The sequence below is a fragment of the Pristiophorus japonicus genome, chromosome 17 (assembly GCF_044704955.1).
Source record: "Pristiophorus japonicus isolate sPriJap1 chromosome 17, sPriJap1.hap1, whole genome shotgun sequence".
In the NCBI taxonomy this organism is placed as follows: domain Eukaryota; kingdom Metazoa; phylum Chordata; class Chondrichthyes; family Pristiophoridae; genus Pristiophorus; species Pristiophorus japonicus.
In genome coordinates this window covers 127429397-127444499 of record NC_091993.1, presented here as the reverse complement: position 1 = coordinate 127444499, position 15103 = coordinate 127429397, and the positions used below count along the sequence as shown (strand labels likewise).

Below are 15103 nucleotides of genomic sequence, written 5' to 3'. Positions count from 1 at the left end.
AGGCGGCTCACCACCACCTTCTCGAGGGGCAATTAGTGATGGGCAATAAATGCCGGCTTTGCCAGCGATGCCCACATCCCATGAACAAATTTTTAAAAAGCTATTCCGATCTGGCTAACCGTCACGAGTGATCTCTATTAAACTTGTGTACCATAATGCAGATGTGTATTGTACACAGTTGGGTAGACACACAATATTTGCAAAAGGACATAGACAGGCTAAGTGAGTGGGCAAAAATTTGGCAGATGGAGTATAATGTTGGAAAGTGTGACTTTGGCAGAACAAAATCAAAGAGCAAGTTATTATTTAAATGGAGAAAGATTGCAAAGTGCTGCAGTACAGCGGGACCTGGGGGTACTTGTGCATGAAACACAAAAGGTTAGTATGCAGGTACAGCAAGTGATCAGGAAGGCCAATGGAATCTTGGCCATTGTTGCAAAGGGGATGGAGTATAAAAGCAGGGAAGTCTTGCTACAGTTATACAGGGTATTGGTGAGGCCACACCTGGAATACTGCATGCAGTTTTGGTTTCCATATTTAAGAAAGGATATACTTGCTTTGGAGGCAGTTCAGAGAAGGTTCATTAGGTTGATTCTGGGGATGAAGGGGTTGACTTATGAGGAAATGTTGAGTAGGTTGGGCCTTTACTCATTGGAATTCAGAAGAATGAGAGGTGACCTTAGCGAAACATATAAGATTATGATGAGGGGGCTTGACAAGGTAGATGCAAAGAGGATGTTTCCACTGATGGGGGAGACTAGAACTAGAGGGCATGATCTTAGAATAATGGGCCGCCCATTTAAAACAGAGATGAGAAATTTCTTCTCCGAGGGTTGTGAATCTGTGGAATTCGCTGCCTCAGAGAGCTGTGGAAGCTGGGTCATTGAATAAATTTAAGACAGAAATAGACAGTTTCTTCAAAGATAAGTGGATAAGGGGTTATGGGGAACGGACAGGGAAGTGGAGCTGAGTCCATGATCAGATCAGCCATGATCGTATTGAATGGCGGAGCAGGCTCGAGGGGCCGTATGGGTGACCCAGGATATGGCAGGAACATTATTGAAATGTTTGCTCCTGGCCTGCGATCCTGCCACCTGCTGCTTTCCACCCCCAGCAGTTGCCCGAGGAAGTTAGCCAAGGGACAGATTATTATTATATACAGCTTCTGCACTTAAAGCAAATCATGGCTAGAGTCCTGGTGCCCTACACCTCCTCATTCTGCCTGTCAACCGAGAAAGTGTTCAGTAACCAGCTGCAGTCAGTGAGCATGTGCTGGTGCTGTTTAACATTCTGAATGTTGAGCATCAGTGAGCAGAATGCAGAGTTACAGTATCGGCAGCTTTGTGCCTGATTACAGCCTGACTCAGTCATCCCGCGTCTCCACAACAACCTTGTCCTTTCTAAGCACTTGCATTCATTAATGGTTTTCAGCCAACCCTGCAACGGGTTCAAGGTGTTCACGCATCCGCAATCTACAAGCTTCATCCATATCTCCAACTGAACATTTTTTTTCCTTTGTTCAAACAAGATTCATTTTGCACAGTGCAGAAATGTAAAAATAATGTCTAGGCAGCCGAGCTGCAGCAATTGGTACAGGATGGTTTTGAACATGATTTTAGAAAGTGCAGGTGTACCCCAAAATAAAACCCATGTGAATGTGTGAGGGAGGCTGCTTGTGATGGGGGCGGATACTCATTGCACAATCCATACAGGCCTCTCCAGGCCTGCACATGCATCGACGGCTGTGTCTCAGAAGTACCTTCTGCCCCCCTCTCACTCACCTCTCGCCCGCCCCACCCTCTCTCGCCCGCCCCCCCTCTCCCGCCCGCCCCCCCCCTCTCCCGCCCGCCCCCCCCCCTCTCTCGCCCGCCCCCCCCCTCTCTCGCCCGCCCCCCCTCTCTCGCCCGCCCCCCCTCTCTCGCCCGCCCCCCCTCTCTCGCCCGCCCCCCCCTCTCTCGCCCGCCCCCCCCTCTCTCGCCCGCCCCCCCCTCTCTCGCCCGCCCCCCCCTCTCTCGCCCGCCTCCCCCTCTCTCGCCCGCCCCCCCCTCTCTCGCCCGCCCCCCCTCTCTCGCCCGCCCCCCCCTCTCTCGCCCGCCCCCCCCCTCTCCCGCCCGCCCCCCCCCTCTCTCGCCCGCCCCCCCCCTCTCTCGCCCGCCCCCCCCCTCTCTCGCCCGCCCCCCCCTCTCTCGCCCGCCCCCCCCTCTCTCGCCCGCCCCCCCTCTCTCGCCCGCCCCCCCCTCTCTCGCCCGCCCCCCCCTCTCTCGCCCGCCCCCCCCTCTCTCGCCCGCCCCCCCCTCTCTCGCCCGCCCCCCCCTCTCTCGCCCGCCCCCCCTCTCTCGCCCGCCCCCCCCTCTCTCGCCCGCCCCCCCCTCTCTCGCCCGCCCCCCCCTCTCTCGCCCGCCCCCCCCTCTCTCGCCCGCCCCCCCCTCTCTCGCCCGCCCCCCCCTCTCTCGCCCGCCCCCCCCTCTCTCGCCCGCCCCCCCCTCTCTCGCCCGCCCCCCCCTCTCTCGCCCGCCCCCCCTCTCTCGCCCGCCCCCCCTCTCTCGCCCGCCCCCCCTCTCTCGCCCGCCCCCCCTCTCTCGCCCGCCCCCCCTCTCTCGCCCGCCCCCCCCTCTCTCGCCCGCCCCCCCCTCTCTCGCCCGCCCCCCCCTCTCTCGCCCGCCCCCCCTCTCTCGCCCGCCCCCCCCTCTCTCGCCCGCCCCCCCCTCTCTCGCCCGCCCCCCCCTCTCTCGCCCGCCCCCCCCTCTCTCGCCCGCCCCCCCCTCTCTCGCCCGCCCCCCCCTCTCTCGCCCGCCCCCCCCTCTCTCGCCCGCCCCCCCCTCTCTCGCCCGCCCCCCCCTCTCTCGCCCGCCCCCCCCTCTCTCGCCCGCCCCCCCCTCTCTCGCCCGCCCCCCCCTCTCTCGCCCGCCCCCCCCTCTCTCGCCCGCCCCCCCCTCTCTCGCCCGCCCCCCCCTCTCTCGCCCGCCCCCCCCTCTCTCGCCCGCCCCCCCCTCTCTCGCCCGCCCCCCCCTCTCTCGCCCGCCCCCCCCTCTCTCGCCCGCCCCCCCTCTCTCGCCCGCCCCCCCCTCTCTCGCCCGCCCCCCCTCTCTCGCCCGCCCCCCCCTCTCTCGCCCGCCCCCCCCTCTCTCGCCCGCCCCCCCCTCTCTCGCCCGCCCCCCCCTCTCTCGCCCGCCCCCCCCTCTCTCGCCCGCCCCCCCCTCTCTCGCCCGCCCCCCCCTCTCTCGCCCGCCCCCCCCTCTCTCGCCCGCCCCCCCCTCTCTCGCCCGCCCCCCCCTCTCTCGCCCGCCCCCCCCTCTCTCGCCCGCCCCCCCCTCTCTCGCCCGCCCCCCCCTCTCTCGCCCGCCCCCCCCTCTCTCGCCCGCCCCCCCCTCTCTCGCCCGCCCCCCCCTCTCTCGCCCGCCCCCCCCTCTCTCGCCCGCCCCCCCCTCTCTCGCCCGCCCCCCCTCTCTCGCCCGCCCCCCCTCTCTCGCCCGCCCCCCCTCTCTCGCCCGCCCCCCCTCTCTCGCCCGCCCCCCCTCTCTCGCCCGCCCCCCCTCTCTCGCCCGCCCCCCCTCTCTCGCCCGCCCCCCCTCTCTCGCCCGCCCCCCCTCTCTCGCCCGCCCCCCCTCTCTCGCCCGCCCCCCCTCTCTCGCCCGCCCCCCCCTCTCTCGCCCGCCCCCCCCTCTCTCGCCCGCCCCCCCCTCTCTCGCCCGCCCCCCCTCTCTCGCCCGCCCCCCCTCTCTCGCCCGCCCCCCCTCTCTCGCCCGCCCCCCCCTCTCTCGCCCGCCCCCCCTCTCTCGCCCGCCCCCCCCTCTCTCGCCCGCCCCCCCCTCTCTCGCCCGCCCCCCCCTCTCTCGCCCGCCCCCCCCTCTCTCGCCCGCCCCCCCTCTCTCGCCCGCCCCCCCTCTCTCGCCCGCCCCCCCTCTCTCGCCCGCCCCCCCTCTCTCGCCCGCCCCCCCTCTCTCGCCCGCCCCCCCTCTCTCGCCCGCCCCCCCTCTCTCGCCCGCCCCCCCTCTCTCGCCCGCCCCCCCCTCTCTCGCCCGCCCCCCCCTCTCTCGCCCGCCCCCCCCTCTCTCGCCCGCCCCCCCCTCTCTCGCCCGCCCCCCCTCTCTCGCCCGCCCCCCCCTCTCTCGCCCGCCCCCCCTCTCTCGCCCGCCCCCCCTCTCTCGCCCGCCCCCCCTCTCTCGCCCGCCCCCCCTCTCTCGCCCGCCCCCCCTCTCTCGCCCGCCCCCCCCTCTCTCGCCCGCCCCCCCTCTCTCGCCCGCCCCCCCTCTCTCGCCCGCCCCCCCCTCTCTCGCCCGCCCCCCCTCTCTCGCCCGCCCCCCCCTCTCTCGCCCGCCCCCCCTCTCTCGCCCGCCCCCCCTCTCTCGCCCGCCCCCCCTCTCTCGCCCGCCCCCCCCTCTCTCGCCCGCCCCCCCCTCTCTCGCCCGCCCCCCCTCTCTCGCCCGCCCCCCCCTCTCTCGCCCGCCCCCCCCTCTCTCGCCCGCCCCCCCCTCTCTCGCCCGCCCCCCCCTCTCTCGCCCGCCCCCCCCTCTCTCGCCCGCCCCCCCCTCTCTCGCCCGCCCCCCCCCTCTCTCGCCCGCCCCCCCCTCTCTCGCCCGCCCCCCCCTCTCTCGCCCGCCCCCCCCTCTCTCGCCCGCCCCCCCCTCTCTCGCCCGCCCCCCCCTCTCTCGCCCGCCCCCCCCTCTCTCGCCCGCCCCCCCCTCTCTCGCCCGCCCCCCCCTCTCTCGCCCGCCCCCCCCTCTCTCGCCCGCCCCCCCCTCTCTCGCCCGCCCCCCCCTCTCTCGCCCGCCCCCCCCTCTCTCGCCCGCCCCCCCCTCTCTCGCCCGCCCCCCCCTCTCTCGCCCGCCCCCCCCTCTCTCGCCCGCCCCCCCCTCTCTCGCCCGCCCCCCCCTCTCTCGCCCGCCCCCCCCTCTCTCGCCCGCCCCCCCCTCTCTCGCCCGCCCCCCCCTCTCTCGCCCGCCCCCCCCTCTCTCGCCCGCCCCCCCCTCTCTCGCCCGCCCCCCCCTCTCTCGCCCGCCCCCCCCTCTCTCGCCCGCCCCCCCCCTCTCGCCCGCCCCCCCCTCTCTCGCCCGCCCCCCCCTCTCTCGCCCGCCCCCCCCTCTCTCGCCCGCCCCCCCCTCTCTCGCCCGCCCCCCCCTCTCTCGCCCGCCCCCCCCTCTCTCGCCCGCCCCCCCCTCTCTCGCCCGCCCCCCCCTCTCTCGCCCGCCCCCCCCTCTCTCGCCCGCCCCCCCCTCTCTCGCCCGCCCCCCCCTCTCTCGCCCGCCCCCCCCTCTCTCGCCCGCCCCCCCCTCTCTCGCCCGCCCCCCCCTCTCTCGCCCGCCCCCCCCTCTCTCGCCCGCCCCCCCCTCTCTCGCCCGCCCCCCCCTCTCTCGCCCGCCCCCCCCTCTCTCGCCCGCCCCCCCCTCTCTCGCCCGCCCCCCCCTCTCTCGCCCGCCCCCCCCTCTCTCGCCCGCCCCCCCCTCTCTCGCCCGCCCCCCCCTCTCTCGCCCGCCCCCCCCTCTCTCGCCCGCCCCCCCCTCTCTCGCCCGCCCCCCCCTCTCTCGCCCGCCCCCCCCTCTCTCGCCCGCCCCCCCCTCTCTCGCCCGCCCCCCCCTCTCTCGCCCGCCCCCCCCTCTCTCGCCCGCCCCCCCCTCTCTCGCCCGCCCCCCCCTCTCTCGCCCGCCCCCCCCTCTCTCGCCCGCCCCCCCCTCTCTCGCCCGCCCCCCCCTCTCTCGCCCGCCCCCCCCTCTCTCGCCCGCCCCCCCCTCTCTCGCCCGCCCCCCCCTCTCTCGCCCGCCCCCCCCTCTCTCGCCCGCCCCCCCCTCTCTCGCCCGCCCCCCCCTCTCTCGCCCGCCCCCCCCTCTCTCGCCCGCCCCCCCCTCTCTCGCCCGCCCCCCCCTCTCTCGCCCGCCCCCCCCTCTCTCGCCCGCCCCCCCCTCTCTCGCCCGCCCCCCCCTCTCTCGCCCGCCCCCCCCTCTCTCGCCCGCCCCCCCCTCTCTCGCCCGCCCCCCCCTCTCTCGCCCGCCCCCCCCCTCTCTCGCCCGCCCCCCCCTCTCTCGCCCGCCCCCCCCTCTCTCGCCCGCCCCCCCCTCTCTCGCCCGCCCCCCCCTCTCTCGCCCGCCCCCCCCTCTCTCGCCCGCCCCCCCCTCTCTCGCCCGCCCCCCCCTCTCTCGCCCGCCCCCCCCTCTCTCGCCCGCCCCCCCCTCTCTCGCCCGCCCCCCCCTCTCTCGCCCGCCCCCCCCTCTCTCGCCCGCCCCCCCCTCTCTCGCCCGCCCCCCCCTCTCTCGCCCGCCCCCCCCTCTCTCGCCCGCCCCCCCCTCTCTCGCCCGCCCCCCCCTCTCTCGCCCGCCCCCCCCTCTCTCGCCCGCCCCCCCTCTCTCGCCCGCCCCCCCTCTCTCGCCCGCCCCCCCCTCTCTCGCCCGCCCCCTCCTCTCTCGCCCGCCCCCCCCTCTCTCGCCCGCCCCCCCCCTCTCGCCCGCCCCCCCCTCTCTCGCCCGCCCCCCCCCTCTCTCGCCCGCCCCCCCCTCTCTCGCCCGCCCTCCCCTCTCTCTCGTCCGCCCCCCCTCCCCCTCTCTCGCAATGAATAATCAGGTCAGAATGTGACTCGTGCCTTTTCCCCATCCTCTCTGAGAACGTGCTTGTCATTGTGCAGCAGCTGAGAGCAGGCTTGCTTCTAGTGTGCTCCAGGGTTCAGTGAACACGGTGCCAAAACATGGCAGCCATTAAGCTAATGTAAATGATCCTGGCACCATACCATTGGAGTGTATTGTGTGCCCACCGTTGGAATATATTAAGCTGCGAGTTTATTCTGACAAACAATGTTAAGGTTATGACCAGGAAACTGAGTGATGACACTGGCCATTGTTAAAAATCGGTCTTTACCCATACTGTTGCGTTTTCCACTGCAGCTTATTTTTTTCTTGAAGATTTCCTGATTGATGCGTTAAGCTCTGATGTGTTGCAGCCAGCTTCATTGTTCAACTAAAAGAAATTTATACTCTTGCTGGTCGATCTCCTGTGGTGTTGCTCATGGGAATCAAAACATCAGTATAGCCTTTGGGTGAAACGGCCAAGTGTCAGCAGATGCTCAGTGGGAAGCACTCTCGCCTCTGAGTCTGAAGGTTGTGAGTTCAAGTTCCACTTCAAAGACTTGAGCACAAAAATCCAGTGCAGTGCTGAGGGATTGCTGCACTGGGCATGCTAAACCGAAGCCCTGTCTGCTCTGTCAAGTGGGTATAAAATATCCCATGGCATTATTTCGAAGAAGAGCAGGGGAGTTATCCCCGATGCAAATATTTATCCCTCAAACCAGCATCACCAAAACAGATTATTTGGTCATTTATCGCATTGCTATTTGTGGGAGCTTGCCGTTCGAAAATTGGCTGCTGCGTTTCCCACATTCCAACAGTCACTACACTCCAAAAGTACTGATGTCCTAAGGTCATTAAAGGCGCTGTATAAATGCAAGTCTGTCTTTTCTTATAATCAGGTGGACTCATTTCACAGGGCCCAGTAACACGCAGTCAGCTCATTCCTGTGCTCCTTTTGGTTCTGTCTTTACAAAACCGTGGGAGGAATACCTGATGAATTGGGTCTGGATGTACTATTGCACAACACAGAATGAGTTCTAAGCATTAGTGCAAAATAGATAGCATCTAATCCATTGTGTATCCTGCTTAAACCACACAAAACAACACACGGGCTATTTTAAGTGCTAGTTGTCCATGTGTAGATTGGGGCAATGTCCTCTATCAGATAATGTGGATTGGAGGGTATAGGGTTTGGTGTAGAGTGAGGCGATGAACTACTCCATGGAACAGTTGGAATGTGGAAAATATCTAAGGAGGTTAACCGACATGATCAGTGGAAATGTCAGCATAGATGGAATATGGAGCTTTCCTTGATTGGAGATCAGGGAGTATTGAAGCCAAATCTTCCCTTGTGAGATTGGTTGGATGGAGTTGAGTGCATGATTGGGTAGGCTATTAATTGCCTGTGAGATGGGCAGAACGGCCTTTTCCTGCCCATGCTTTATATACATTGGATCAGGGTATGTCTAGCTGTGCAGTACGGATTTGATGCAATCTCGCAATTTATTCCCGCTCACAGGTGGCTCCGATGAAAATGGGAAAAGCCGGAGACCAGATGAATACCTGGGCAAAAAAACAAAGAAAAAGAAGAAAAAGAAACATCGGGAAGGTGAGCGACCGAGGCGGCTAAAAATGTACAACAAGGAGGTGCAGACGACGTGTGCGGGGCTGACCCATGTTGACCTGGATACTTTGGGGCACGCCTCCTCCGACGAGTCGAGTTTAATCAACAAGGCCGGCGTGAAGCGTGTGGAAGAGCTTGGCAGGTTGGATCTGCAAGTGAGCCATTGTACCATCCCCTCGGGTGCACACTTCCCCTACCTCTCACACAGGGACCACTGCGTGCGCAAGGGGCTCATGCGGACAGGTTCCTCCAAATTCGCCCCCTACATTCACGTGGAGCACCAGCCAAACGGTGGTGCACCTGTGCTCCACGCCTACATGGACGAACTCTCTTTCTTGTCTCCTGTGGAGATGGAGAGGTTTGCTGAGGAATTTCTTGCGTTGACTTTCAGTGAAAACGAGAAGAGCGCGGCACACTACGTGATGGCCATCGTGCACGGAGCGGCCGCCTACCTGCCCGACTTCCTGGATTACTTTGCTTTCAACTTCCCCAACACTCCAGTAAAAATGGAAATACTGGGGAAGAAGGACATAGAAACTACGACCATCTCAAACTTTCGCACTCAGGTAAGGCTTTACGCTTTGTGTCCTTTCCTCTTGTTTATAATCAGTTATTAAAAAGGTGAAGTGATCTTTGGAATTCTCCACCCCAGAGGGCTGTGGAGGCTCAATCGTTGAGTATATTCAAGGCTGAAAACGCTAGATTTTTGGACTTCGGGGAATCAAGGGATATGGGGATTGGGCAGGAAAATAATGTTGAGGTCAAAGATCAGCCATGATCTTATTGAATGGTGGAGGAGGCTCGAGGGGCCGTATGGCCCACTCCTACTCCTAATTCTTATGTTCTTATGAAATACAAAGACTTGGGAACCGATGCTTGGTAGTCCAGAACAAGACCGTGTTTTAAAACAATGGTAACGAAAATTAACTAAAATTACCCATTTCTGTCTGTTATGCTTGTTTACAAATCTCTCCATGACCTTGCCCAGTGCCCACTCCCCTCCCCATCTGTAATCTCCTCCAGCCTCATAACCCCCGACTTATCTGCGCTCCTCTAATTCTGCCCTCTTGAGCATCCCTGATTATAATCGCTCCACCATCGGTGGCCGTGCCTTCTGTTGCCTGGGCCCCAAGCTCTGGAACTCCCTCCCTAAACCTCTCCGCCTCTCTCTCCTTTTAAGATGCTCCTTAAAACTGACCTCTTTGACCCAGCTTTTAGTCACCTGCTGTAATTTCTTGTGTGGCTCGGTGTCAAATTTTTGTTTTATAATACTCCTTGGGACATTTTACTACGTTAAAGGTGCTATAGAAATATAAATGATCAGTCCCAACATCTTCCTCCCATATCTCCTCAGGCAAACTTTAATCAGCTCTCCTTTGAACTGCATTCCTCTGTCTCAGAATGGTCAGCCTGTTTCCTCTCGACAAGGAACGCCAGTCAGTATCTGCAGAATGGAAAGCATATCTGTAGTGCATGCCCCCAGAGCATGGTGTCTCCTGCACAGATGAGAACCCCAACTCTTGTCTTGGTCAGAGTTGGACTTCAGATACCTGCGTGTGATGGTAATACAGATGGCCCAAAACTCAAATCCTTGTACAAACTTCCTCTCCCCCCGCCCCCCAACTAAACTCCTGGCTAGCACAGACTGACGAACACTGAGACGACGACATAATTATTGAGATGGACAAACCCAGTACAAGGGAATGTATTCCCTTGTCACATCTGGGGGTTCATTGTCAGAAACCTGTTACGAATAACAAATATCTCGAATTTCCTGTCAGCAATATGTCTCAAAATGTTCCTGAGCGAGGAGTAGATCTTAGGGCCTTAAGCTCTGGAACTCCCTCTCTATCTCTCTTTCCTCTTTTAAGACGCTCCTTAAAACCTACCTCTTAAGCAAGCTTTTGGTCATCTGCCTTAATTTCTTCTTTTATGGCTCGGTGTCAAATTTAACTGTTTTGTTTTGTGTAACACTGCTGTGGAGCACCTTGGGACGTTTTACTAATATAAATAAAAGTTATTACTGTTATTATTAGTAACCTCCTTTGGGGAATCATGGCCTGGACCTAAGCCTCACCTCACAAAACCCATTGTGGTTTACAGACTCTGTCGTCCATACCAACTCCACTCCTTGTATTTTTAATGAGCCATGAGTAAGGAGCAGGCCAACAAACAGCCGAGTATTAACCTCACGAGGCCTACAGTTTGCTGAAGCATTCTATCAACCATCAGGTTGCAGAATCAGATGAATTAGCCGAGGCATGGAATACAAGAGCAGGGGGGTTATGCTCGAACTGTATAAAAGACTAATTAGGCCACAGCTGGAGTACTGCGTGCAGTTCTGGTCACCACATTACAGGAAAGATGTGATTGCACTGGAGCGGGTACAGAAGAGATTTACCAGGATGTTGCCTGGACTGGAGAATTTTAGCTATGAGAAAAGATTGGATAGGCTGGATTTGTTTTCTTTGGAACAGAGGAGGCTGAAGGGAGACCTTTATTGAGGTGTATAAAGGGGCCTGGATGAGTGGATAGGAAGGACCCATTTCCCTTAGCAGAGGGGTTCATAACCAGGGGGCATCGATTTAAAGTAATTGGTAGGGGGTTTAGAGGGGATTTGAGGGGAAATCCCAGAGGGGGTCTGGAACTCACTGCCTGAAAGGGTGATAGAGGCAGAAACCCTCACCACATGGATGTGCACTTGAAGTGCTGTAACCTCCAGGGCTACGGACCAAGAGTTGGAAAGTGGGATTAGGCTGGGATAGCTCTTGGTCGGCCGGCGCAGGCACGATGGGCTGAATGGCCTCCTTCGGTGCTGTAAACTTCATGATTCTCTTTCTTTCTAAGTTGGCTCAGGGAAGGTAGTTCTAAGCAAGTTCCTGTGGGCTACAAGGCACTGACTGGCCTCACGTGTACCTAGCCCTTTGCCTACTGGACATCCACCAGAACATTACTGAGGCACAGCAAGAAGTTCCGTTTCCCGTTCTCCCACCAGCCCCACCCACATAACAGTGAGAGAGGAACCTCTGGGGTATGTACCGTGTCAGTTGGAAAGAGTAATGTGCGGCCAGTGTCCGGCATAGAAATATCAGGCCATCTGGAATTCTTTACTCGAGGCTTGTCCAACACAACATTGTTCACATGGACCCCTTGATAGACACCCTGAGGGCAAATAGATGAGTATGTGATGTGATGGCAATACAGCTCATCCAAATTCTTATAAACGGCAGAAAGCCAACAAACTCATACTCTTTCCCCCCTCCCCCCCCGCTCCCTATCCAGATTCAGAAAAGACTTGAATTCCATCCACAGTTCCCTGTTTTAAAAATTCCCCAAATGTACCTTGCACTTCTCACTGAATTCTCGTGCCATGTGTCCTGTGACCAGCCTCCACGGTGTGCCTGGGGGGCAGTGTGTGTCCTGCGACGTGCCTGGGGGGCAGTGTGTATCCTGTGACATGCCTGGGGGGCAGTGTGTGTCCTGCGACGTGCCTGGACAGTGTGTCTCCGGCGATCAGCCACCATGGTGTGCTTGGGCAGTGTGTCCTGCGCACTCACTGGCCTCTAGTATTAATCAGAGATCTTGCCTTTCCTCTTCTGAGCTTGTCATTGCCCCTCTGGCCACAGAATTTGTAGTTATGTCGAACAATTTACTATTGCTCTGTTCCCAGCTTCCTTAGTCCTCTATCAGTTAGGTACCCTGTATACTTTCATACTGCCCAAATGCTCCAAGGATGATGCCAGAACTGAGAGGTTATCACTATCAGGAAAGACTGAACAGGTCGGGCTCTTTTCTCTAGAAAAGCAAAGACTGAGAAGGTGACGTGTTAGAGGTCTTTAAAATTATGAAGTGGTTTTGATAGGGTAGATGTAGAGAAGATGTTTCTACTTGTGGGGGAGATGAGAACTAGGGGTCCTAAGTATATGACAGTCACTGATAAATCCAATGGGGAATTCAGGAATAACTTCTTTACCCAGAGAGTGGTGAGAATGTGGAACTCGCTGCCACAGGGAGGGGTTGAGGCGAATAGTATCGATGTATTTAAGGGGAGGCTGGACAAGCATATGGGGGAGAAGGGAATAGAGGGTGATGCTGATGGATTTAGATGGGGAAAGACAGGAGGAGGCTCAAGTGGAGCATAAACGGCAGCATGGACTGGTTGGGCCGAACAGCCTGTTTCTGTGCCGTATGTCCTGTGTAGTCGGCTGCGCACGTTGCCCTCTCGGCCATTTGTCCCTTAGATTACAGCAGAGGACTATCCAAAACTTCATCTCTCCGTCCATTCAGACTTTCTCCGTTGCCTTGGCGACTGCCCCTAAACAGTTTGGTCTCGCCTGTAACTTCGAACGGTTTCTTAAATCCCAGGTACAAAGAACATTGGTTGTCAGGCTGGAGGAGGTTAGGTCCATAAATATAAGAAAGTCACTCATAAATCCAATGGGGAATTCAGGAGAAACTTCTTTACCCAGAGGGTGGTGAGAATGTGGAACTCGCTGCCACAGGGAGGGGTTGAGGCGAATAGTATCAATGTATTTAAGGGGAAGCTGGATAAACACATGAGGGAGAAAGAAATAGAAGGATATGGTGATGGGGTGAGATGGAGAGGGGTGGGAGGGGGCTGGTGTGGAGCATAAACCCCGGCACGGAGCGGTGGGCCCAATGGCCTGTCTCTGTGCTGTAAATACTATAATTCTATGTAAGTGGATGCAGCCAGGGTAACTCACCCAGTGTATATACATAGTCTCCTGCACATAGTTTGCAAATAGAATATAAACTGCCAAACCAAATCTGTAGAGTTATTCAAAACCATTAAATTTCTCTGCCACTCAAATGACAAAATACAATCCAGTTGTCGGGATGATTTTGGTGAAGCATTGTTCAATGTTGCACGTCATTACCTTGTGTTGCTTGCAAGCTCCTTTCAAAAAATAGAGCCAATTTTAGTTTTCCAGATTTGGTTTCAAAATTGCAACATAGAAAAGGATTCTGAATTTTATTTTCAGTTCATGAGAGGTGGGTGGCTCGAGGATGTGCTTTAAATACCCGGTGACACTGTTCAGCTGTGGCTCAGTGGGCAGCACTCTCGCCTCTGAGTCAGAAGGTTATGGGTTCAAGTCCCACTCCAGAGACTTGAGCACAAAATCTAGGCGGACACTTCAGTGCGGTACTGAGGTAGCGCTGCACTGTCGGAGGTGCCGTCTTTCGGATGAGACATTAAACCGAGGTCTCTATCTGCCCCCCTTAGGTGGACGTAAAAGATCCCATGGCACTATTTCTAAGAAGAGCAGGTGTATTCTCCCTGGTGTTGATTTATCCCTTAACCAACATCACTAAAAACAGATTATCTGGTCATTATCACATTGCTGTATGTGGGAACTTGCTGTGCGCAAATTGGCTGCCTGGGGTCATGAAAGGACCTCTATAACTTTTTGTTTTATGTGTTGTGTTGCACTGTTGTATCAATGGCTTGCAATAGGGATGTCCTAATTCTGATTATTGCCTCTTGATTGTTAAACCGTTGTGAAGTTCAGTGCAAAAGGGTTTTAAATTTTATTTCACTCGAGAGGCCAAAATTGCTAGAGGTACTGGCTTCCATTTAATCGATTTCTTTAATTTTGTCAGGGTCCTACTAATGGGCAGTTGTATGGTTAACTTGTTGCATGTGACAGCATTTTGTAATTTAAAAACCCCTGCTTTAGAAGTGATTGTCTTAGATCACAAGGAGCCCAGCTGGTTTAAGTTAATGTTGAAAGTGAGCGGCATGTGTTGTGTCCTGTAAAGATGGAGCATGTCTGGATAAATTGTCCTGCTCGACTGTGTAACCCAGTCATCTGTTGCTAGGCCTGTAACATCTCCCTTTGTTCTGCACTAAGTCACAGTCAGATTTCCTTACACTCGCAGGTGGGGCAGACTCCCAGACAAGGGAGTTCATTCAGGATTAAATGGCACCTTTAAACTCAGCTGGGTCAGTATATTGAGAAGTCGGTTGGGGGTGTGCAAGGGCTCAAGGTATATTGGCAGCACTGCCTGATTTCTCCCCGTGGTTGGAAATTGATACCCCAAAAGTCGGGGGCCAAGAGATGATGTGTGAGCGGAGTCCATGATAGAACGATCAGACTGGATGGTGCGGGACTGATGGGCCTAATCAGCTTTTCCTTGCTTCAGATTTTCATGGATTTTTCATGGGTTCTTGAAATTGAACTGAAGTAGGTTAACTAGTGAACAGTGAAAAGGAGAATAGTGATAGACTTCAAGAGGACACAGATAGGCTGGTGGAATGGGTGGACACGGGGCAGATGAAATTTAATACAGAAAAGTGCAGTGATACATTTTAGTAAGAAGAACGGGGAGAGGTAATATAAACTGAAGGGTGTCCTAAAGCGGGTGCAGGGACAGAGAGACCTGGGGCTATATGTACACAAATCGCTGAAGGTGGCAGGGCAGGTAGAGAAAGCGGTTAAAAAAGCAAATGAGATCCTGGGCTTTATTGAGGCAGAGTACAAACGCAAGGAAGTTGTGATAAACGTGTATAAAACACGGGTTCGGCCTCAACTGGAGTATTGTGTCCAATTCTGAGCACTGCAGTTTAGGAAGGATGTGAAGGCCTTCGAGAGGGGGCAGAAAAGATTTACGAGAATGGTTCCAGGGATGAGGGAATTCAGTGACGTGGATAGACTGGAGAAGCTGGGGTTGTTCTCCTTGGACCAGAGAAGGGTGAGAGGAGATTTGATTGAGGTGTTCAAAATCATCAGGGGTCTGGACAGAGTAGATCGAGAGAAACTGTTCCCATTGGCGGAAGGGTCGAGGACCAGAGGACACAGATTTAAGGCGATTGACAAAAGAACTAAAGACGACATGAGGGGAAAACGTTTTTACGCAGCGAGTGGTTAGGATCTGGAATGCGCTGCCTGAGAGGGTGGTGGAGGCA

General features: G+C 58.2%; 1 protein-coding gene across 1 annotated transcript in view; it reads left to right on the top strand.

Moving 5' to 3' along the window:
• LOC139228092 (lysine-specific demethylase 9-like) overlaps positions 1 to 15103 on the top strand; it is a 75246-nt gene that overhangs the window by 11183 nt on the left and 48960 nt on the right. The window contains exon 2 of the mRNA XM_070859276.1: positions 8071 to 8741. Coding sequence (XP_070715377.1) covers positions 8071 to 8741 — 671 coding nt within the window. The remainder of the gene's footprint in view (positions 1 to 8070; positions 8742 to 15103) is intronic.